Here is a 25,839-nt window from a genome sequence, read left to right on the forward strand (position 1 = left end):
ACCATTTGTGGCTTGTTCTAACTAATTCCTGAGTCTACCTATAATCAGCGCTGATCCTCACTTAACTGGTTTCTTACCTGCTTTCCATTTCAGTAAATCATCTCCATTTAGTAAATCAATTCTCCAAGTGGGGAATATTGGGGTGAGCCAGAAAAGTTTGGGTAGAGCTGGATTTAAGTGTTGGCTGAGTAAGCGTCCTGCATAAGAGGAGTAGTTATGCCCCTATAGACCCTTCCCTTGTTAGGAAACCTGTAACTTTTCAAAGTTGCTAGCAGCAATGTTTAACAAAGAAGGGTGTGTTTCATTTAAAGTTTCAAAGTGTCACCTCCCCGCATCCAGTCAAAATCTGATGTAGCTGCCATTGCCAACTTCAAAAGCAATAAATTTTTAAAATTACATTAATCTTTCATAATTCCTTTCCAAAAAGCACAACCATATGAAGATCTACCTCTTTAGAAAACTAATCATTTGGATTCATCTAAGGAAAATCTGATGTATTTGCCATTGCCAACTTAAGAACCAACAAATTTTGATTCACACTTCTATTGCAAATCCTTTCTTCTTGCATTCTTTTATCGGGAAAGCTAAAGCACACCATTAAAAAAAAAAAGGCTTTTGCTTGAAGTGTGATCCCTAATAAAATCAATACAAACAGCTTGGTTTAGAAGCAAAGACCAAATACAACACTGTCATCGGATGCATATGTTCTTTGTCTTAGGAGTGGGAAACTTGTTTACATTTGTTCTTATGTTGCCCTTTTCATGAAATATTTGGAATTAACATGTTTGGAGGTTTGTGTGTTAGGGGGGGGGGGGGGGGAGGAAAGCTTTCTGGAGATGCATGGTTCTTGCTATTTTAGGGTATGCTTTGTTAGAGGGGAATGCCAGAATATTTAAGGATATTGTTACATCTCCATAATTTGGTTAGGAGCAAAGTGGTATTTGGTGCTCTGCAAATGGTTTGAGTTCTTTGGTTTTTGGCATGCTGTGTGGCGTGATCAGGAGGCCCTCGATGTCTTATTTCCGGCCATTTACAACTTGGAATTTGACAAAGATGCCTGCATTAATCAGCACCTCCAAACCACAAATCAGGGGCTCTTTTGGAACATCCCCTTAGAAATGTGGAAGATTGGGAACTTAATCAGCTTATAGACTTCTAGAGCTTTCTCTAATCTTCTAGCACCAAAATAGTACTAATCATCCAGTTTAGACCTTAGATAAGAAGGGGGTTTTCACTATTAGATCCTTCTACAGGAAGTTCTTTCCTTTGGAGACTAAGAGCTATAGTTTCCCTTAGACTCAGATTTGGAAGACAGGTGCACCAAAAAAGCTGCCTTTCTTTCCTGGGAGGCAACACATGATAAGATCTTGACTTTGGATAGGCTGTTCGTCACCAAGCATGTCTGACGCAGAATTAGTAGAGCACATCCTCCTTCATTGCACTTGGACCAGGAATCTGTGGAATATGGCATCGACTTTGATTGGACAACAGTTGGTTATTGCCAACTCTGTGCATGGTTATTAAAATTGTGGTCCAGATTGTAGAATCGTACGATTCTATGATCCCGATATGATCCAAGTCGCAACAAAAATCAGAAAATCAAGTAGAATCTTGGTAGAATCATAAAAGAATCAGTACAATCATAGAATCGGGATCGCAAATAGACCCGTACTGATCCTACTCTGTTACCTGGATTGTTTTTTTTTTTTTTGCCCTTTTGGGGCTTTAATAATAAGGCCCAATACATGTTTTTACTCGCCCAATGGCCCCAAAAGGTTTGTCTTTGGCCCAAATTCTTCAAAATCTGGGGCAAAATAGCTCCCAGCCTCCTCCCACCTATGAACAGATTCAGCAGAATCTGCACCTGACTTCCCTGGAGTTTGACACCTCAGTTCTCTACTCCTCTAAGAAGCTCAGTAGCCCAGCACCTGAATTTATCTACTGCTCGACAACCAGAGAGCCCTCGATCAGCAGTTCCTTGGTGTTCGACAACCACAGTTTTTGGCGTTCGACGAGAACTCAGGCCTTAGTCCTCTTCTTTCTTAGGTGTTTGACAAGAACACCTCAATCCTCTTCAGCACAGAGGAGTTGTTCGATCAGCAGCAGCCAAGAAAAGAGCCAAGCCAGCAGGCCCAGCAGAGCTGTAGAGGTATGCTTTGAGACATATCTGCTTCTTGAAAAGCTTCAAGAACTTCTTCTTCTTCTTCTTCTTTTATCGTGTGAACTTTTTATTGTATTTTTAACTTCTTATACTTAGTTATTAACCAAGTTTTTAGTCTTAAGACTTGTCATAAAGTTCTAAATGTGTAATTTTTTAATATAAATTTTACATTGAAAGTAGAATCTTACGGTTCTCAATCCGATTCTATGATCCAATCCTGCAGACCCCTCCGACAATCCCACTTAGGATCCCGATTCTGACAACCTTGACTCTGTGGGAGTGGACCTCTGGGCCTGAAAAGGTATTTGGGCGACAAAAGAGAAGGGAAAGGCTATGTCTCTCATTTCCCTTGCAATTTTTCAGCGTGTTTGTAAAGAGAGGAATACGAGTGTGTTTAATAATTCAGCCGCAGACTCCAGAGCAGCAAAGAGCAGTGGTTTACTGCAATAGTGGCGCTGTTGTTAACGACTATAATGTAATCTTTGATCTTTGTGACACCCATCAGGGTGGTTGACTTTCTTGACTATGGGCTGGCATCCCTTGATGCCTTTTCAATAAATATTCCTTTATTTATGAAAAATGGTTTTGGCTTGTTTCTGACTTGCTGGAAGATTGGATCGGTTAGATTCATCAGGCCTGTTTTTGTAAATTTTGTTGTTTTCATTGACTTTTTGGAGGGTGCCTTGTTCTCCATTCTGTTTTTTCTTTCTTTTGTTTTACTTATTTAATCTTTCTATTATTTCTTTGTTTATTTAAAAAACTGTACATACTTATGCACAAAATATTTTCAGAATTTTTGGAATATTTGGAGGACGTAGAGAAAAAAATGAGACTGGTGATCTTAGACTTTTCCATGTCATATGATCTTGTTATAATGAATACCTGCTTTAATAAAAAAAAAAGAACACTTAATAACCTTCAAGAGTGGGCAAAATGAAAGTTGAATAGATTTTTTCTTAATTAGGAGGGGAGATCATTTATCATATAAGGATTGTGAAGTTATCTCAGGTGAAAGTTTGACTACACAATAGAGTTTTATTGTTAGATATATGTACTAAAAAAATGGAAGAGAAAGAGTAACATAAATCAATGCAAGAGAACTAGGTGGTGAAATTTGAAGGAAGAAAATATAGTAAAATTTAAAAGATAAAATGATCAAAAGGGTGATTGGACAATAGGGGATACAAACACTCTGTGGAGTAGGATGGCCAGCTCTAATAAAAAGATGGCAAAAGAGATTTTAGGTGAATTCAGAGGAAGATTCTCAGCCAATAAAGAAAGTTGGTGGTGGGATCAAGATGCCCTAAGAGCCATAAAGACAAAAATAGAATTTGGTATAAAACATGAAAAAAAAAAAATGTAGAAACATAGAAAATTTTTAGAAGTATAAAGAGGCAGAAAAGAAGCAAAAAAGACTATTAGTGAAGCTAAACATAGAGCTTATGATAATTTATATGCTAGACTAGATACAAACAAAGGGGGGAAGGGATGTATTCAAACTTGCTAGAGCTAGAGAAATAAAGTTCAAGGACTTATGTAACGTAAAATGTATAAAGAATAAGGATGATAATGTCTTGGTTAAAGAAGAAGACATAAGATAGAGGTGGCATGAAGCTACTTTAATAAGTTGTTTAAGAAAACCAAATAGAAGACTTTAACTTGGAAGTGATAAATGAGAAAAGGAAAAAACCTGAGAATTTTTCTTTTTGCAAAATTAAAGTCAAGTTAGGATGGCATTATAAAAGATGAAAAGTGGGAATCTATTGGACTGGATATTATCCTAATAGAAGTTTGGATATACCTAGGGTATCATGGAAGTATGTGTTTAACTAATTTATTCAACCCAATTATAAAAATCAAGAAAATGCTAGATAAATGAAGGAAAAGTTTTTTAATACCTATATACAAAAACAAGTTGAAATTCAAAATTATAATAAGTTAATAACTAAGTCATATGATGAAACAATGCGAAAGGATAATTGAACAAAGAATAAGATTAGAAATGAGGCTTTCAGAGAACAATTTGGTTTTATGCTTGGAAGATTGACTACAAAAGTTATTTATCTTTTAAGAAGATCAAAGGAAAAGTTTAGGAAAAAGAAGAGGGACTTGCATATGGTTTTTATTGACCTAGAGAAAGCCTATGATAGGGTTTCTAGGGAAGTTCTATGGTAGGTTTTAGAAAAGAAGGGAGTATGCAATAGTTGTATTGATGTCACCAAAGATATGTATAATAGAGTAATGACTACTGTTAAGACTGCAAGTGGAGAGTCTAGAGATTTCTAATGGGCTATGAGCCCTTATCTCTTCATTTTACCAATTGATGAACTCACTACAAGTATTCAGAATGAGATCTCATGGTGTATGTTTTCTACAAATGATATTGCTTTGGTTGATGAAAGTACGGTGGAGTAGAATCTAAGTTAGAATTATGGAGAAAAGCTTTAGAATCTAGAGGTTTTAAGGTCAGTAAAAATAAGATAGAATATATGAAATGTAATTTCAAGACTGGTAGGAGGAATATTGGGGAAACAATTAAACTTGATGGTCAACAAATTAGTAGCACTAGTAGATTTCTATACCTTGGATCTATTTTGTAAGCGAAAGGAGAAATCGAAGAGGATATAAACATAAAGTTAAAGCAGGTTGGGTTAAATGGAGGAGTGCTTCAGGAGTGCTACGTGATCATAGAATACCTTTAAGATTAAAAGGAAAGTTATATAAGATGACTATAAGACCAACCATGCTATATAGGTCATAATGTCGGGCAATTAAGAAATAACATATCCAAAAAGTAAAAGTTTCTGAAATGTGAATGCTACGGTGGATGAGTGGATAATATTAGAGGATATATTAATAAATTAACATATTTGCTACAAGTTATTTATAGCTCCGGTAGATGATAAGATAAGGGAGGGGTAGTTTAGATAGTTTGGGCATCTGTAATGCGGGCCAAATAGTGCACTAGTGAGGAGCGTGCTAGTTAACATTACTAGTAGTAGAAGGGGTGGGAGTTGACCTAATATAACATGGAATGAGATAGCAAGGAAGGGTTTAATAGCTTTTAAGCTGTCCAAGGAAAATGCCTTCAATTGTGTGAATTGGTGGAAAAGGATTCCTGTAGTTGACCCCACATAGGGGGACCTAAGGCTTCTTGTTGTTGCTGATTGTACACAAGGAGCTGCTGATTTAGATGAAATGATTCCAATATCATGAAATAAAAGGTCTATTTGATGACTTTCTGTGTTTGTCTCATAGGAGACATCTTAATGGTTAAAACTTGTGACTTCTATGTCAAAGACCTCGGGTTTGAATCCCGGGAGGGGTGGAAAAGGGTATGGGATGGGAGATGGCTACCTCCCATTGTTAAGCACAGGATGAGTTTCGGCCTCCAATTGAACAAAAAAAAAAAAAAAAAATGTATTACAAGTTTAAACCACTGTATTAATAGCACTCTATAAGTGATCTCTTAATGAAATGAGCTGGGATATGTTCTCAAAATGATGATGTCATTTGTGAAGCAATCCACTGCAGCTTCAAACTTGAGTGGTTTTCATTCCAGTTGAAATTATTGCTTTGGACACAAGATATTCTACTTGAATTGATATATTTGTTAATGCCTTATTTCTTGACAGTTGAAGTCACTGCTGGCTAATTCTGAACGATCAAAGCTTCTTAGGAAACTTGGTGAAGCCAATCAGCAGAATCGGTTTCTTAAACGACAGGTTTTATGAATCTTTACTGGTTTTGGTTATTTTTTAGCTATTTATTGGATGAAAGTTTGCAATAGTTACTATTAAGTGAGTATCCCTTTAGCATTATTGATACTAGAGCAGAATTGATCCTCCATGATATCAATCACATATATTTGACCAAATGCATTGTGTTCATGCTCTTTTTTAGGATAGCTTTCAATTAGAAGTGATTTTACAGTTAAAAATCTAGTTTTAGGTTTGTCTTTTACATTTTTTTTAGTAAGTAAATTTTTGAATTTGGAAATTGATTTTGGACCTAAAATCACTTTTGAAGGAAGTAGGTTAATGAAGCTTCATTTGACTCCTTGTTGATTTTGAGCTTGAACTGACATTTTTTTTGTTATAACAATAGAAAAATGATTTCATTATAAAAGGAAGAATGTACAAAAAGGAGACTAAGGAATCCTCCTTGCCAAAACAGAAGAAACAAAGAGTAGAAAGAACAAAGGAAGGAAAAGCAATTAAACCAACAAAGGTAGCCAAAACTTGTTAGAGAATCTTACTCCTTTAAAGCAACCAGCACCAACACACCAAAGATATGCAAAGTAATGAATCTTATCCCATAATAAAGGATTCGACGTCTTCCCACTAAATATATGTGCATTATATTCCAACCATAAACCCTGCAACAATGGGAAAAAATGCACATCTTCACACAGCCACAGCATCCTTGCATCTACCAAAACTAGAAAAAGAGATTACCAACAAATTCTCTACCATACCCAGGCAAACCCAACTTTCTCCCAATAAACCAGAAAGCTTATTCCACACCTTCCAAGAAAGACCACAGTGCAAAAACAGATGAGAAACTATTTGAAACATAGAACAGACAGCTGGAGAAAGTGCCTTTGAAGGTCTCCTACTCATTGATTTTAACTCTATTAAGCACAAGCAACCAAATAAAAGCCTTAACTATTTAGGGAACTTTGTGGCTTCTTTAGTTGTGGAAAACAATTTTCATTTTCCATTTGGTTTTCCAAAAAAATACGAAAAAATTTGCTAATTTTTCATTTTTATAACATTTGAATGGGATAAATGAAAAACAAGAAACAATTTTGGCACTATTTGCTTGTGCAAATAGTTTTATTTTTTATTTTTAAAATTTTCAAATAACTACAAAAATGCCACATTTTTTTTTCCAAAATTTCAAATATATATGGAAAAGTTGGAAAACATCTTTTTATTATTTTTCTAGAGTTCTAACTCTTACTTTGTGTATGGGAGCATGAAATTTGGATCTTGCACTTTAATTTGTATTGATTATGTACAAAATTTTTTCTAAATCTAAACAAGTCGAAATTCAAGCCCCAAATTCATGATTCAAATTTACTTTATTTGAAGTTTGAAAAATTGGAAAACAAATTGTCTTTTTTGTATTTTTTTGAAATATATAAATAAAAAATGAAAAATGTTTTGTACATTTAAACAAACTCTTTATTTTTTACCGAATCTTTAAAAACTAAAAAATAAGCCAACTTTTTTATAATTCTTAGAAAAACTAAAAAATAGAAAATAGAAATGCTTTCCATTACTAAACTGGCTGTTGGCCTTCCAAATTATATTTTGGAGCGGAAAGGAGATTTTAGCACTAGTCAAAAGATATAAAAAAAAAAAAAAAAAAAAAATAGAAGAAGAAACTCCTGAATCTTAGGACGAAGAACCATTATCCGGCTCTAATGGAGAGATGACAATCTTCCAACATCATCAACAAAGAAGAAAGCCCCTCCACCTCCTTATCTTTAAGAGGTCTATGAAAGTATGAAAGTGGAAACCACAAGAAGGCATAGGACCATCGGAAACTAGAAAAGATGGAGTAATGGCATTATGCCCCAATGTCAAGTGATAAAGACAAGCAGAAGCAATGGACAAAGCAGTGTTACCCACCCAGATATCTTTCCAAAAATGAATTCCAGAATCCTCGCAGCACAAACTTAGTACAAGAAATGAAAAGGGGGTAAATCTGAGAGATAGATCTCCATGGACTATTCAAAGAACATGTAGATCCTAAATTTGCATCCCAGCCAATCACATGCAATCCAAACTTTTAATCTCTTTGTGCCAAAGAAAGGAATCCTCTAAGTGGAACTGCCACAGCCATTAGCCAAAAGGGCATTGTCTTTAGACACCAGCTTTCCAAGACGCCCCCACCCCCCGACCTAAAAGAAAATTTTTTTTGGACCTTCATGCCTCTTACTAACTAAACCAAATGATCCCTCTTCCTTCGTACGCAAGATCCAAGAAAATCTCTCATAAATATGAACTAGACGCAGAATGTTCCAAAAAGAAGAGCTTTGATCGCCTAATAAGAACATAGCATCATCGGCAAACTGAAGACGGGACATAACTAGCTCCTCTCTTCCCACTTCCCAAACTTTCAACATTACCCTATTGACCAGTCTACTCAAAACATCAATCACTAACACAAACAAAATAAGGAGAACCGATCCCATTGTCTTACACCTCTCAGGATGCCAAACTAAGATTCGGGTTCATCATTTACTATAATAGAAAAAAAAAAACACATTTGACAAGCAATCCCTCATCCAAGAAAGCCACCTCTCCCTAAATACCTTTCTAGAAAAAATCTTATCCATTAACTTCTGACTTACCCTATTATAGGCCTTTTCAAAGTCCAATTTAAAAATAATTCCCTTCTCCTTCCTACTCCAGGCATCCTCCATTACCTCATTAGCATTCAAAATCTGCCTATGCCCTACAAACACACCTTGAGCCTTAGAAATAATATCAAGCACCATACTCAATCTATTAGCTAACACTCTAGCAATAAAAATATACGAACTAGACATTAAACCAATAGGTCTAAAGTTAGCAATCTTAATAGATCTACTCTTCTTAGATCCAAAGTGATGAAGATGTAATTAATGTCCTTGCTCAGAATCCCATGCAAATAAAAATTCATTAAAAACCTTTAGCAAATCCCCTTTAATCACATCCCAACAATCTTGAAAAAAAGCCAAGTTGGACCCATCCAGACTTGGAGACTTACTGTTTTTATCCCAAACACATTAACCCTCACTTCCTCCTCAAAAGGTCTTTCCAACCAACGCATCTAGTAAGTGGGGTTTTAGTTGAACCCATCAATCATAGGATTGCTAGCATCCTCCTAAGTATAGATAGATTTGAGAAAAAAATTGTGATTGCAAATGCAATCGAATAAGCATCTGATATAACCTCCCCTACCCAAGTTCAATTCCATGATGAGGTTTTTCCTCATCTTCTTATTAGGCAACATCTGAAAACATTTAGAGCACAATCACCCTTTTTCCCATTTAAATTTTATCTTCTGCCTCCAACTCCTAACTTCCTTAAATATCAAATCCTCCATTTCATTCTTCAAAACCTGATTAACCTCACTCTCCAAAAGATGATCATCTTGTTCTTCTTCTTATTATTTTTTTTAATAGCAAAAGAAATTCTTTAGATAGAGTAAGAATGACGCCCTTAGAAGTTAACAGAGAATGCCAATTGTGCTGAATATCTGAAAAGCATATCCCCTTGAAGTTACCATTACCCAAACATCATAGAGAAACCCAGAAAATGAATCTTCTTCCGCACCCAAAAAAAAATGATCATTTTTTCCCTGAAAATATATGCAAGTTTTGTTCCTCCTACAAACCCCAAAAAAGTGCAAATAAAGCACAATTCCATAGTGCTTTTTCTTCCTTCTTCCTACCAAACCAAACAATATATATTGCCAAAAACTCTTCCACTGTGCTTGGGCAAACCCATCTTTCTCCATGGTAGAAGAGATAGTCTATTTTAGTAATTATGTGGTGTAAGTAGTTGTTTTTGTTTTTCAAGCATTTTTTATTATGAATATAGAAAAGGGCAGATCTGGAGCTGAGCATGATTCCAGGAAACTGCGGCCTCTTACTTTCTCCTTCTTTCTTCTTTTCTTATTTCCTTCTTTTCTTCTTCACGCCACCATCTCTAACTTTACAACATGGTATCAAAGCATTAATTTCCTCAAGTTCTGATGTTTCTGAGTTTTTTTTTCCTTGATGCACTGTTTTTCATTTTTTCGTCTTACCATAATCAGCTCTCAAATCTGATAATCTGGTTGGTTTGAGAGTTGTTAATGGTCACTTTTCATCTTGGTTCCGCTGTGCAGCATTTGTGGCAGGATGCTGTGCGTGTTCATGGGGATTTGTTGATTTGAAGTTACGCTGTGTTTCTGGTATCATAGTTGCTGTGTGGAACACTGTTTCTGGTATCTGCTGTTGTTGTGTTGCTGTTCGTTGTTTGGTTGTAGCATGAGGATGCTGTGTGTTAGTGATTGATTGCTGCAATCTTGATTCATTTTTTGGTGTTTTTTTATTGGTGTTCAAAGATTTTTTTTCCTGCTCTTGCCGGAACTCAGTTCTAGTTGCTGCCAGCATCATACCTGTAGCTGTTGTGCTGTCAGGTTGTTTATAAAGTGCCTGTGGTGCTTGTAATGGGCCGCCCACTTTCGCATGGTAAAGTAATCCTTCGTAAGATGTTGTAACTTATGTTCCATAGCTAGAGCAGCACTCTTGAAGTTCTAAAGTTCTGCTCTGTGCTCGTGTGTGCTGCCTGATTTTGCATCGTTGCTGTGTTGTTCATTCCCTGTACTGGTGTGCACTTATTGTATTTTGTAGCATATTGTGGGTAGTTTTGATGGTCTCAAAGGGAGCTTCGACTGATACTGTTAACGTACAAATCACAACCATCAAATTGGTTGGATCCTCCAACTACTTGTTATGGTGTCAGGCAGTACATGTGTATATTAACATGAAAGGAAAATCCAAATGTTTGATGCATTCTACTCCATCTATAGACTCCAAGGATTATGAAGATTGAATGAAAGAGAATGACTGTGTGGTTGTGGAATAGCATAGAGCCACGAATTGCCGCGAACGTGATGTTTCATAGAACACCATATGGGATGATTTCCATGAAAGCTTTTCACAAGATAAAAATCGAACTTGTATTTTTGTCCTATATGAGAAGTTTCTCAAATATGACCAAGAAGGTTTATCTATTAGTCAGTATTATAGAACTTTAAATGGTATGTGGGAGGAACTCAACATTTATTGACCAATTAGTTCCAACATTGAGATGATTATGAGGCAATGGGCAGAGTTCTTGGCTGCCAAGCTTTTAGCTAGGTTGAGTCCTAAGCTTCAATACATCTGCGACCAAATTCTTGTTGGTGAATCTGTTCCCTCTATGAATGAAGCATATGCTAGAATCTAGAGGATCACCAAAGTTGGATCTCAATCTTCTCCTCAAGATTCTTCATATGGTAGTTCGGCCATGGTTAACAATATGTTTAACCGTGGTTGGGGAAGTGTTAAGAGGATGAGGTTTGGATGGTGGTTGTGGCATAGGTAGCATATCGGGACAAGGAGTTTGTTGTGGCAATTCACACATTTGCACATGTGTGGCAAGGACAATCATACTGTATATTGATGTTGGGATCTCCATTGGAAACCTACTTGGGCCAATAAGTTTCTTGCTGATGGTGATTCTACAATTGACACTTCTAGTGCACCTAGACATTCCACTAAGGGGTTGAGTTCATATCTATTATGTGCCAAGAGGTGTATAACAATCTTCTCCGCATAGTTCAACAACTTCAAACCCACTCTTCTACATCTAGCGCTACTGTGACCCATTTAGGTACAATCGAGCTTCTTGCCTTCTCGGATTTCTAGGGAATAAATTACGAAATTCTATTTTTTGAATAAAATCTGAAATTACTATTTCAAATTCTAGTAGTTTCAGTTTCTTGTTTTCTAGCCTAGAGATCTTCTGATTTGATTTGTTGATTTTGTGGTGATTTGATTTGCTGATTTTGTGGCCTTCCTAATTTGGTGGTCTTCCTCACTATTTATCTTGTAATCGTGTCTCTTGAAATTCAATAAGAATGGTTATTCTTCTTCTAAAAAATCATTCATGGTATTAAAGCTTCGTGCTCTTTTTCTATTTTGTTCTTTCTTCTGATTACGTCGTATAAGTCGGCGATGACCCGCGCCCGAAGAAATCTTACCGGCTCTTCCAGTACTTCCGAAACCATTCTGCCCAATCCCACTATTCCTCCTAGGTCTGTATCTGCTGATTACTATTCCCATAATTCAGCCCTTTATCTCACGGTTACAAAACTCAATGGACGTACAAAACATTGGTGTGAGCATTGCAAAAACCCATGGCATACAAAGGAGACGTGTTCGAAGCTTCATGGTAAACTAGCAAATTGGAAGCCAAAATCCAAACGTGATAGTCACGCCTTCCAAGCCTTTGCTGAAGAGACTCAGGAGCCTTCTGCAAAGATCCCTCATCATTTAAGGCTTTCATTTTGTCAATAATGTGATTAACAAAATTTTTAATTTTTTGTGCAAACTTAGAACCCAAATGTTAACAATCTCTATCCAATTGTTATGAGTTTTTTATATTATTTTCTGTGATTTTTGATGTAATCCCAAGGGGGGGGGGGAGGTGAATTGGAGATTTTAAAAATTCTAGTTCAAAAGTTTTACAACAGTATATCACAACCTAGGGTTTGTCTAGACAAGTTCAAATTCAGCAGATATATGAACAAATGAATAAATTTGCACAAATATAACAGTTCCAGTATTTCCCAATCAAACACAGTTTAATATTCAAATTCACAAGCAATAATATCCACATGTAAGATAAGCAAGCAAATATAGTAAAATAAAGAGTGTACGGAAAGAGTGACACGAGATTTTATCGAGGTTCGGCCAACAGTGCCTACGTCCCCGCCTCAAGCTCACTGGTAAGAGGATTCACTAAATGCTCACTTAACGGGCGGAGCGACGCTGATTACAACCTCTCCTTACGGGGCGGAGACTCCCCAACTCAAATTTCGTGGTTGAGCCATAACTAGCAACTACACCTTATAGGACGGTGCTTCTAGGTCTCCTAACCGGGTTTGAACGAATCCGGTGCACTTTACAGGACAGTGCAATCCTCTTCCGACTACACGTCGGGAATACAACAAAGATAATAAAGTTTTGTGTACAGATAGAACGCTTCTATAATGAGCTAATGATATACACCACTATGCACAACACACTCAAGAATGATGGGAGATTAAGCTTAATAGATATTTTGTAAAATATATGACAACTCTCAAGAATGTTTGTATATATAAATGTGTGAGTAGGATCTTTGATTCAAGATAAAATGTTCTCTAAATGTATTATCAAAAGATCTTTAAAACCCTAAACAAATATCTCAAAAGATGTTCTTCAAATATGGAGTAAAGGAGATATTAGGGTTTAAGCTTGCCAAAACATATTTATCAAAAGCACAATGCAAGCCTTTGAATCTTGCAATAAGGATGCAAAGATTCACAAGCAATGGAGAGTTTTTCCCAAGAAATATTTATGAGTAAAACTCAATGGGAAGAACTCAAGCTTACTCTCAAAAAATCGATATTCAACAAGCAAGAATGATTGAGAGTAGAAGCTTTGAAGTAGAATATGTAATGCTCACAATAAAGAACACACAATCTAGCTTCCAGTTGTTATCAATGTGCAAATGAAGAAGATGAGTATTATGCTCTCTTTCTAAATGATATGGCAAGAATAGCATAAAAATTTGAGAGCAAATTTTTTGCTAATTTGAAGTACCAATCCAACTTTGGAATGGAGTATATATAGACTCCCCAAAAATTATAACCATTAGGGACATGGTGGGAATTTTAGAAAATGTTTAATTGAAAAATTAACCTTGTTTGGTGCTTAAAAATTTGGGCAACCTGAGAGGGTCGGTCTGCTGGCGAAGGCGCCGGTCGGCTGACCATGTGAACTCTCAAGTCAACTCGGGACGGTTGGTCGGCTGAGCAAAATGCCGGTCGGCTGGCCTCTCTGTGTTTTTCAAAATAATGCAAGGCTTAGTCGGCTGAGTGCAGTGCCGGTCGGCTGTGCCGAGAAGGAAATCCTAAGTTATGGAGGTTTGGTTAGCTGAGGCTTTCTTTAGGTCATTTAGACAGGTCGGCCGAGGATTCCAAGAGCTGACCCACGTGGCAAGGTCGGCCAACCGAGGCATTTTGTATATGAGAAGGTCGGTCGGCCGGGCTTAGTTAAAAACTTAATATTGGTCCTCTTTTTGGCCGTAAGTTCAATTGAAAAACTTTGTAAGTGTTTATCAACGTAGGTAAAGGATTTTTGTGAAAGCATTTGTTCCCTAAGGTCAGTCTATGGTCATAGTTGAGCTGTCATTCCCATCATGCATGAATGCATTATTACAGACCCAAAATTAAATGCAATTACAATAGAAATGAAGTGTCTTCATCCTTTGCTCTTCATGTTGCCATGCCAAATGCTAGATGAAGTGGTCTTTTTGCTCCTCATGGCCTTGATAGTACCTCGACTCTACGTGACATCTAAAAGGTCATCTGTTCAAGCATTAGATGCACAAGTGAGATACCTTGGATTTGTCATAATCAAAATGGGATATGACTCATAAAGTCAACATGTTCTAACCCAAATCTTCCTCCTCTTTGTCTCCACTCTCATCTTCAAAAAGCCATAACAATCCACCCTATTCTGCAAATTCAATGTTAGCTCTTAGCTGGTCAATCAATAGTTCCTTTTTCGAATCGCGTAAGCTGCTCAAGTTGCCCTCCAAATTGAAAGGCGAATGTCTTCTAAATCCCCTTTTGATGAGCCTCCTGCTTGTCCCTTAAAACTAGCGCAGGGGAGAAAATTGGTTGCTCAAGCTAAAGTTGTTATCCCTTGGGGCAAACAAGAGTCACAACTTGAGAGATTATTTTCCTCCCTATGTTCAGAGAAGCAGTGTTCATTGTACATTTATTATCTATTCCATCTCCATCCATTTTTGCTTTTGAAGTTTGCCCGGCCACATGAACCAACCTATTGTGTTATGAAAAATCCACGCCTCACTTCTTAGTCTTTCCGGGTGGCTTCACTGTAGATGGGCTTGAGTCTCCAACCCCATTTAGACTTGGAAGCCTCCTGTTTCGACCCAAATCATCTTAGATTTCTTTAGCCCATGCAGGTGGGGTTGATCTATTGGCCTTCCATCACCCCAACCTTTTATCCCCACTAAGTGTCTAAAATTTAAAACCAATATTGTCGCATGCATATTGCATGGAACAAGGGATCGATTAGGAAATAACACCCCTCTAATCCCTAAAATTTCGAAAATCTCGTTTCTTTATATGCACCAACCTAGTCACTAGAGCATCTTTGAGTACATTGGCAAAGGAATTAACTTGTTGAGAGTCTTTGAAACACACTTAACCTTTCTCCAAGCTCCATTGATTTTTGGTGTTCTCCGTACCACACTCAAAGCAGCGCCATCTAGTGTTATGTGTGTTAATTGCTCGTTCCTTACGAAAGACATTTCCTTTAGTGCAACAAGGAAAGTATGCCACCCAGTGGTCTAGATTCCCTCAAGTATGCACAGGATAAGCTTTAGTCTTTTTGCCTGATATCATGTGTAAATGTAGTAGCTAAATGGGAAAATAGACATTTACTTGACATACCACAGTCTCTACTCTTTCATATGCATGTTCCTAAAGCCCTTTGGACTGAAGTTGCTTTTACAACTTTCTATTTAATAGGATGCTCTTTAGTATTCTTGTGGGGAAAAAATCCCTACTCTATTATGAAACATCCATGTTTCCTATTGTGCCTTCTGTCTTTAAGTGCACATGTTTTTGTGTCACACATGGGTCAATACAAGTTCTCTCCTCGTGTCATTAAATTTGTTTTCATTGGATACTCAAGAACTCAAAGAGCATGTACATGTTATGATCCCCACATCTGAATGAAATATGTTAGTGCAGATGTTAAATTTTTTATAGGGGGACATCTTATTTCTCTAGGGTTGGGTCCTCATTGGATGGATATATTTTGATTCCATCAATTAATTCTGGTTACCTTGTATTGATCACTTGATCCTCTTGTACCTACCCTTGTCCATCTTGGGAAAAATTCTGTTCCTCTTTTGAATTTATTAGTTACTAACCTAAAATTAATTGATGGTTTATGAACATTGGCTTCTTGTGCCCTTTCCTATTTTGACTTGTTGTTCTGGAGACCATCATGGTGTGCACTTGGTAAATGAAATGTACTTGAACATATACTCAGGAATCTTTAGTTGCTTTATCCTATTGTTTACTTTGTTTCCACTCTTCACCTTCCTCATCCTATGTGTTCTTTTGCTTTGTCTATGCCCCCTTGTCTCTATCCCTTCCTCACATGTTGACTTTTTGACCCTAGGTGGATTCATACAATGGATGTAGAAATGGATGCATTGACCACTTGTGGGACATGGGATTTGGTGGATCTTCCTCATAAGTAGTTGGTAGGTGTCGTTGGGTCTACACCGTCTAATATCTTTGCAATGGCTTTATTGAATTGGTTAACTCTCAATAGGTTGCTAAGAGGTACACTTAAACATATGGTATTATTTATATTAAGACCTTTTCTCCTTTGGCTCGACTAAATTTTGTTTGTGTGTTGATCTTGTTAGTTGTTAATTTTGATTGGCACTTATATGGATGTGAAGAATGCCTTCTTGTACAGAGATATAAAGAAAGAGGCATGCATGGAGCACCCTGCTCAGGGAGTGGATGGCAAGTTATGGAGGTTGCATAAGGCAATTTAGGGTATTAAGTAGTCTCGCTTGGTTTGACAAATTTAGTGTGGTGTTCATTGCATTTGGTTTATTTTAGTAGTTCGGTCTTTGTTTCGCAAAACAAGACATGTTTGGTACTTCTAGTAGTTTATGTTGATGATATCATCATCACCATTGGCACTGAACAAGCGAGATCATAGATGTCAAGTAGTTATTTCAAGAAAAAATTCAAATCAAGGACTTGGGTACTTTGAGTTACTTTTTTGGTATTGAGATTGTATGTCATAAGAACATGTTGAATTTATCTCACAAAAATATACCTTGGACTTGCGAAACTAGATGCTCTTTTGGATCCCAATGTAAAGCTACGGATGTTGGATTGGATTTTGAAGGCAAATGTTGATATATGCAGTTGGTTGGAAAATTGGCCTACTTTATTATTTGCCATTGGAGGTGGTGAGTTGGTTTATGAAAATTCCCAAATAACCGCATCAGGATGCCGCTTGTAGGATTCTAAGTTATCTTAAAGCTTTTCTGCTAAAGGTTTGATGTCTAAAGGTTATAGGAACTATGAGATCATGGGATAGCCTGATGAAGATTGAGCTGGTTCAATTGATCACTGAAGGTCTACTACTGGATACTTTACCTTTGTGGAAGGTAACTTTGTTACCTGGTGTAGCAAGAAACAAACTACCGTAGCAGGATCTAGTGCTGAAGCAGAATATTGAGCTATGGCTTGTACTGTGAGTGAGCTTATGTGGTTGAAGTCTCTTATGTTAGAGATGGGATTCTTGGTCATGATGCCCAAAGATATATTTTGTGATAATTGAGCTGCTATTTATATTGTTAGCAAACTAGTGTTTCATGAGAGGACAATGCACATTGAAGCTGATTGACATTTTTATGGGATGTTGTGTTGAAGAAGGTTGCCAAGAGTCCCTTTGTGAAATCTGTGCAGTCAAGCGATTTATGCATTTGGATAGAGATTTGATGGCTTCATGTCTACAAGTAGACTTGAGGATGCTTAGACATAAGCCTGAAACTTGAAAATTAAGCTTTTAATCTCATTATTGTTCAATTTTCAGCGGGGAAGGCTTGAAATCAATGGGATGCATGGCTTAAAAATGAATACTTAATGGACTATACTGTGAATAAAACAGAAAGGAGCTGTAAAGAGTATTTCATTCTTAAATTAAAATTCTTGCAAAGATCTAATGTAAGACATCATATGTTTATTTGACTTTTCGGCATTGCCCTTGGATTATGCATGCTTGAAGTCATTCCACTCTTAAATTTTGTCCATTGCGGCTTAGTGGAACTCTATTCTAACTTTTAAGCCCAGATCCATTTTCCTCTACCCCCTATTCATTTCCTTCATGGTCTTATATGTGCCAACATTAACTCAAATTACCAACATTTTTACCCATTGGGCCAAACCCATTCCTTAATGTATAATCTGACTGTTTTCTAAGAAATGAAATTCATTACTATTGAAATACACAGGGGCAGCAGAGATTCCTAAACACCCTTGATTAACTAAAATTCACTGAAGTAAAAAAATTATGGAACTAGAGAAAACTAGGAAACTAGTGCCCCCTAAAATTTGAACATATTGAAGACCCTCTAGAGTTAATACATAAATAAGCCATGCCCTTCAATCTTCCTTTTGGAGCCTGATCATTTGCTGCTTGTGCATAAACGTTGCTCTTCAATCTTTGTTGTGTCATGTATAAAGTATTTTATTGGAATTTTTGGTAGTAGGACTTGGTTGTTTTGTTTGTTTGAAAGGTCTTCTAACCAGATAGACATTTGCAATTTGCCATATGTATCTGTTAAATTGCTGATACTTTTTTTTTTTGTATTACATGAGGCAAAAGAATCAAGGAAACATGGGATGGGACACTGTTTTTTTGAAAAACAAAGAAATTGAACTAAAGTTTCATATATTTTCCAAGATTTTACCTTGAATAGAACTCAAACTTCTACAGTGCGCAAAATGATGTAAAGCAAGGACCTGCCCAAATTGTCTGTGCTTTGAAATGGAATACTTTCTAGTTCTTGAAATCAAAATAAAGTCATATTAAACAGAGAATTTCATAAGGATTTTCTTCTATGAAAGCACCAAGTGACTAACATAACTCTTTTGTTTTTGCAGTTATATGCAAGGGAAGATGCTCTGGTCAATTTCAAGAGTGAGCTTTTTGTCATAGAGCTTGAAATACAGGTCTACATCATCTATAACTGCTTTTATATTCATGTCCTTGAGAAATCCAATATGGTCGGGCTTTATTTTTTCATCTACTTCAGCTTTTTATTGTTCTACATCTGTTAGTTTCCATCGGGTCACTCGGCTTTTTTAATCTCTTAAAACAACCCTGCCACATCATTGCAGCATGGTAATATCTTGTTTATTGTTGCTGTGTGCAATGTGCATACTCTTAGTCTTTCTAACATTCTGCTATATTTTTTGTCTGTTTTTAAGAGCCCAGTGGGGATTGCTGGTATGCTTGAGAGAATCATGAGAGATTTCTCATGGTCTGGTGTGGGGAGTCAATGGGACCATTTAGTGAGCTAGGTTGAGGTTTGTAGGTCTAAAAAAGAGGGTGGCTGGGTTTTGGTAAATTGGTGTCTAAAAGCACTGCCCTTTTAGCTAAATGGTTATGGCTTTTCCCCCTAGAAGATTCTTCCCTTTGGCATAGAGCCATAAGAAGTAAGTTTGGTTGGAGGAGAATGGTTGGGATACCAGTGCTAATTTAAGATGTTCTTTGGGGATTCCATGGAGGTGTATTTCTCAGATTTATCCTCTGTTCAATTTGAAGTGGAGAGGGGTTCTTAGATTCATTTTTGGAAAGACCCATGGTTTGGGAATGCTTTTTTTCCACATCTTCCCCTCATCTTTTTGGATTGAGATTAGAGCAGAATAGTCATTTCTTTCTTTGTTGGCAGTTTGAGACTTTGAGTAGTCCTTTGATTTCTTGGAATCTTTGCTTCAGGAGATCTCTTAACGATAAGGGGATGGTGGAGTTGTCATCCTTGTTGACCTTATCGAATATTAGTAACCTGCCCTCAGGGACATATGTTGGTTCGAAAGACCCATGGTTCAGTAATGCTTCTTTTTCCTCATTTTCCCCTCATCTTTTTGGATTGAGATTAGAGCAGAATAGAGTCATTTCTTTCTTTGTTGGCAATTTGAGACTTTGAGTAGTCCTTTGATTTCTTGGAATCTCCGCTTCAGGAGATCTCTTAACGATAAGGGGATGGTGGAGTTGTCATCCTTGTTGACCTTATTGAATAATAGTAACCTGTCCTCAGGAACAGATGTTGGTTCATGGTCTTTTGATCAGTCGGGGGTGTCTTCTTGCAAATCATTCATTTAATTCTTGATCCGCTTCCAACCCTTCATTTCCTCTCTATCCTATTATTTGGAAGGCCAAAGATCCCCCAAAAATTAATTCTTTTACATGGTTGGTTGTGCTTAGTAAAATTAACACTAACAACTTGTTCCAGATGTTTGTGTGCTCTGTTATAGGTATTCTGAGACATCATCTCATCTTCTTTTGCATTGTGAATTTGCTTGGAGGATTTGGAGCAAGTTCTTTGGTATCATGGATGAGAGTTGGGTTTGCTCTTTTTCTTTGGAAGATTTGTTAACCACCTCTCCGTAGGTTTTCAAAGAAGGAAGAATAGGGCAGCATTGTAGAAGTGTCGCATATTCGTAGTCTTATGGGGTTTATGGTTGGAGCGTAATGCATGGATCTTTTCTGGGAAAAGGAAATTAAACTGGGTGCATGTGTGGGAAAAGATTCAGTATATGGCTTCTTTGTGGTGCGTCGAGTTTGGGATTTTTAAGGGTGCTAGTTTTCTGGTTTTACAAGAGGTTAGAGGAACTTGCGAGCTTGATGATTTTTTTCTCTTTGTTCTTTATTTCTGGTTTGTCCCAGATTTTAATTAGGAGATGTCTTATTCTCCGTCATGTAAATTCTTTCCCTATTAATGAAATTTTCTTTTGCTATATAAAAAAAATAAAAAAAAGGAAAGGATGATACCAACCAATTTGTAACCCAAAGTTTAAATTGGTCAGCAAGAGAACTTGTCTTCTGGTTTGTCCTCTCCTTTTTTTTTCCTAAAGAAAACTTTTACAACCGCAGAATATGAAAAATAATTAATAATGGATTTGTGCAAACATGGAAAAAGGTGTAGGCAATGATTGTGTTGGTTATCTAGGCTACTTATCAACTGTTCAAGAACTGATAGGGGTGTACAAAAATTATTGAAGAACTGAAGATGGACCAAAACCGAATTCTTTTAACATATTTTGGTTTGGTTTTTCAGTTTCGATCTTCAGTTTCGGTTTTTAATATTATTAAAAAAAGTTTTTTTTTTTGGTTTCGGTTTCACATAAAAACCAAACTGGAAACCCAGTATATAAGTGTATATATATATATATATTTTATTTTAAGATAATATGTATGTGTTAATTTTAATTTTCTAACTTAGCTAATATTATTTTAAAATTTTTCTAAAGTTTAATAGATTGAAGTTGTTGGGGGAGGACTGGTAAAACAAAATGGGATAGGTGAGATTTTATGGAGAAGGAGAAGTTCATCCATCTTGTTGATTTTTGATATGGGACAAGTAGAGTGGGTGGAAATGAAAGCAGCAGCTACTTGTGTTGGTGGAGACGATTTGTCCAACATCTTCAATGAAGCAGAAGGATGACCCTTCGTTCTCTTATAGAAATCAAACTCCACCCCTCACTTTCTCACGTGCTTTAGGCTCCATCCAAAAGTTCTTGCATGTGTAAACTATACATGTGCTTTACAGAGATATGTGATTTAATCTACTCTCCCCTCGTGCCCGATGGGCCCAATCACCAATTGACTGGGCGTTAGATTGATTTTATCATTTAGCCCAAACTCTGGAATGCATAGACATTAGAATAACAGAAAAGAAACTGCGCTGAACTGATTAAACTGCAAATCAATCTTTATTAAATTGTCAGTTTTGGTTTGGTTTCAGTCATTGAAATTAGGAACTGATTATTTCAGTTCAGTCATCGGTTTTGGTCAAAACCAATTCAAATTGATTACTGCCCTAAGAACCAAGATGGTCAATGGATATGTTTCATGCATTATGTCCTATATTGTGTTGCATTACCTTTGTCAAACTTGTGAAGTTACACCTTGGTAAGCAGTTCTCATCAGCAACTACAAAATAATGCAGGCTATGAACAAGGAAGTAATTTCAAATTCAAGTTCTATTTCCACTAAGCGAAGCAATGACTGGAGAAAAACAAGCAATGACTAAAGGACTTCAATGTTTAGCTGGAAATTGCAGACGAAAATAATGCAAGTAGATTTCTTTTGTGTGTGAGCATGCACACATGAGATCTTAATGACTTCAATCTTGTGCCCTTTAAAGCATCAGAGCAATGGCTACCAGAATAGTAATAACATGTCATCATCCATTGTAGTATTCAGATGGTTAAATAAATAAATGTACTCCATTTTCCTGAATTATTCCATGTGTTGGATTTCTCTCTCTCTCTCTCCCCCTCTGTCTCTAATAGATATGAAGTTTTAGCTTTTTGAACAAAGGTTAATTTAGCTTTAGGTCATTCATTTGAAATCGTCAAACCACCCACTAACAGGTTTACAGTGCATGTATATACTAAAATATTTTTCTAAAATTTAAAGAAATGCACTTCCCAAATGAAGCACAGGTCTTCTAGGTGTAGACATCTCATCTTGGCACCCATTACTTGTCAATTTTAAAGATTCTGGTCCCTGGGTGGGAGCGTAAAATAGTTGGAGTGGCACATTGATAATTAAAATGGGAGTTCCCAAGGTCATTTGAGGCCCAAGATGGGTGGGGTGTTTAATGACCTATTTAGCCATATGTGGCAAGGCCCAAAACAAGAACAAGGAGGAAGATGTTTAAAATGTGAAATAAAATGTTTCCATTTTCAAGTGAGCTTGGGGGCGAGTGTAGGCTCACTTCTCCACGAGGGACTCTCTTTCTCATCGTCATTCTCTTGTGCCTTAGGACAGTTTTACCTTGAGTTCTGATTAGCCAATAGTGATCTTGGCAAATGGAAATGTGTCCTTGGGGGCCTCGTGCTCTCAAGCAACCTTGGCATCTAGGATGTTGGTTGAGAATGAAGACCATGTCATATTGAGTCAACCTTGACACTTATAACATTCTCACTGCCATCTAGATCATGTGATATTTGAATTGCCATGGTGTCACGGACCCCCAAAATGGGACTCAAGTAAGGGCCGTGTGGCACTCGTTGAGAGCTCTCCCTCGACAAGTCAGCCAAGTCTCACACGTTCAAGCCTGCAATCACGAGCACCTGGTGAGTTTCAATACTCAAAAACACCAAGGAACAATAGGATATCACATGAGCAATATATTCTTATACACCGAATAAGACTAACAATTAGAGACATCACAATCCAAGGCAACAAAACACCACAATAAAAGGGACTACTTATATTATTCAACAACAGGAGAATAATCATACAAACGATAACATAGACAATCATATATTCATTCCAAATCCCTGAAGAATACAATTCTAGCAGTATCTCACTCCCCCTTTTCCCCATTACATTGTCACACCCTAACATCCTCCCCCACTCAATTTATCGACGTCCTCGTCGATGTGTTGTAGACGGCCTTCTCGCTCTTCTGATGTCGATGTAGATGTTGTTGACTACGAATTTCTGAAATTTTCAATCTTCTGTATGACATGCTGAAGGTTGTCTGCTGTTTCCCAACTATTCTCTTCTTCCCCCAGTCCTAACCACTGAACCAAAAATTGTTGTTGTTGACGACCTTCTAGATTGACGACTTTGTCTGCAATGATCTCCTGGACCTCTTTGGTGATAGGATGCCTTCTGGAAATTGTTGCTCTCCTTAATTTTTGTCGGTGCGGATTTGCTTCATCTGTGTGGAATGGCTTTAAATTGCTTACATGAAACACGGGATGGACTGGACGTCCGTGGCTTTTCATCCACTCGGGTTGCTCAAGCCGATAAGATGCATGTCCCACCTTTTCGATTACTTTGATTGGACCTTCGTAACGACGTAACAGCCTTTTATCCTTGCCACGAAGAAAGCGAAATGTCTCCGGCGGCACTTTTACAAGAACCAGATCTCCAGCTTCAAATTGTTGTGGTCGTCTCCCTTTGTCAGCCCATTTCTTCATGCGCTTTGATGCTGTTTCTAACTGAGCTCGGGTGACTTCGATGTTTTGCAACCAATTTTTCGTGAATTGGTAGGCTTTCGGGCAATTTCCTTTGTATGAATCATCCAGAGTGTGTGGGAGAGTCGGTTGTTGACCTGTCACAATCTCAAAAGGGCTTTTATTAGTTGCAGAAGATTTCATAGAGTTAAAACAAAATTGTGCCGTGTCCAATAAAGTAACCCAATTCTTCTGATTGGAGTGAACAAAATGTCGTAAGTATTCTTCCAGCATCCCATTAAAACGTTCAGTTTGACCATCTGTCTGTGGGTGATAGCTCGTGGAAAGATTAAGGTTTGAACCCATCAAGCGAAAGAGTTCACCCCAAAATCCCCCCGTGAATCTAACATCCCTATCACTAATTAAGCTTTCTGGAACACCCCAATATTTCACCACATGCTTGAAGAATAACTGCGCTGTCTTCTCTGCTGAACACGGCTTCGAGACTGGCACGAAAGTTGCATACTTTGAGAACCGGTCAATCACCACCAAAATTGTGTCAAACTCTTCTACTTTTGGCAACGAGGAAATGAAATCCAAAGAGACACTCTCCCATGGCCTAGCAGGAACTAACAATGGCTCCAATAAACCTGAGGTCTTCTTTCTTTCTACCTTGTCTTGTTGACAGATCAAGCACGTTTTAGTATAACTCATCACATCATCTTGCATATTCGGCCAATAGTACCCCTGTGTAATCAAAGCATGAGTTCTTCGCCATCCCGGATGACCAGCCCACAACGTATCATGGCACTCTTTCAGTAAGGTCTTCCTCAAGTTTCCAGCTTTAGGCACATAGACTCTCCTGCCTTTAGTCATTATCAGTCCATCTTCTACCCAGAATTGTCGTGTCTTCCCTTCGTCTATTAATTTGCTTAGTGACTGTGCCTGTTGGTCTGTACTTAAATGTTCCTTGATAAGATTCTTCAAAGGTAGTGCCACCCTGCTAGTTGATAGATGACTGATGATGTTCAATGCTGCCAATTCAGTTTTTCTAGTTAAAGCGTCGGCCACTTCATTTGTCTTCCCCACTTTATATTCAAAAGCAAAATCAAATTCAGCTAGCTTCTCCTGCCAACGGGCTTGTTTTGACGTTAGTCCAGGTTGTGACAAAAAATGAGTAACTGCTACATTATCGGTTTTTACCACAAATTTGGACCCTAAGAGATAGTGCCTCCACACCCAAAGACAGTGTACCACTGCGAGAAGCTCCTTTTCTTGTGCTGTATAGTTCCGTTCGGCACCCGACAATTTTCTACTTTCAAAAGCAACTGGATGCCCTTCCTGCAAGAGAACTCCCCCTAATGCAAAGTCTGAGGCATCTACTTGTACTTCAAACGGTTTTGTCACATCAGGAAATATTAGCACCGGATCTCCTACAATCTTTTCCTTTAATTCAACAAATGCTAATTGGCACTCTTCTGACCACCCCCATGGTACCCCCTTCCTCAGTAAATTCGTTAACACTACAACTCTTCTAGAGTACCCCTCTATAAACTTTCGGTAGTAGTTGGCTAGACCCAAGAAAGATCGCAGTTCTATAACGGATGTAGGTGCTCGCCACTCCTTGATAGTTTTTACTTTAGCTGAATCCATCCGAATTTGGCCCTCCTCAATGATATGCCCCAAGAATTTAATACGCTTTTGAGCGAAAGCACACTTCTCCCTTTTTACATATAACTGATTTTCTTTGAGTCTTTGCAAAACCTTTCTAAGATAATCTTTATGTTCTTCTAAGGATGTGCTGAAAACCAGTATGTCATCAAGGTAAACAACAACAAATTGATCAAGGTAGTCCCGAAAAACCTAATTCATTAGAGAACAAAAGGTAGCGGGTGCATTTGTTAGCCCAAAAGGCATGACAAGGAATTCAAATGCTCCATACCGGGTGACACAAGTGGTTTTCGGTTCATCTCCCTCAACAATGCGCACTTGATGATATCCCGACCTCAAGTCCAGTTTCGTGAAATATCTAGCTGTACTTAACTGGTCAAAAATATCAGCAATCAGTGGAATGGGATACTTGTTGCGCACGGTCACCTTATTAAGAGCCCGATAAT

The 25,839-nt window shown here is 37.5% G+C and overlaps 1 protein-coding gene across 6 annotated transcripts in view; it reads left to right on the forward strand.

Annotated features, from left to right (window-relative positions):
* Positions 1–25,839, forward strand: part of LOC131159633 (protein PTST, chloroplastic) — a 68,320-nt gene that overhangs the window by 10,044 nt on the left and 32,437 nt on the right. For all 6 annotated transcript variants that reach the window (XM_058114679.1, XM_058114677.1, XM_058114674.1 and 3 more), the window contains 2 exons: positions 5,797–5,886; positions 18,689–18,757. In XM_058114679.1, coding sequence (XP_057970662.1) covers positions 5,797–5,886; positions 18,689–18,757 — 159 coding nt within the window. The remainder of the gene's footprint in view (positions 1–5,796; positions 5,887–18,688; positions 18,758–25,839) is intronic.

The sequence above is a fragment of the Malania oleifera genome, chromosome 7, assembly GCF_029873635.1.
Source record: "Malania oleifera isolate guangnan ecotype guangnan chromosome 7, ASM2987363v1, whole genome shotgun sequence".
NCBI classification, from domain to species: Eukaryota; Viridiplantae; Streptophyta; class Magnoliopsida; order Santalales; family Ximeniaceae; genus Malania; species Malania oleifera.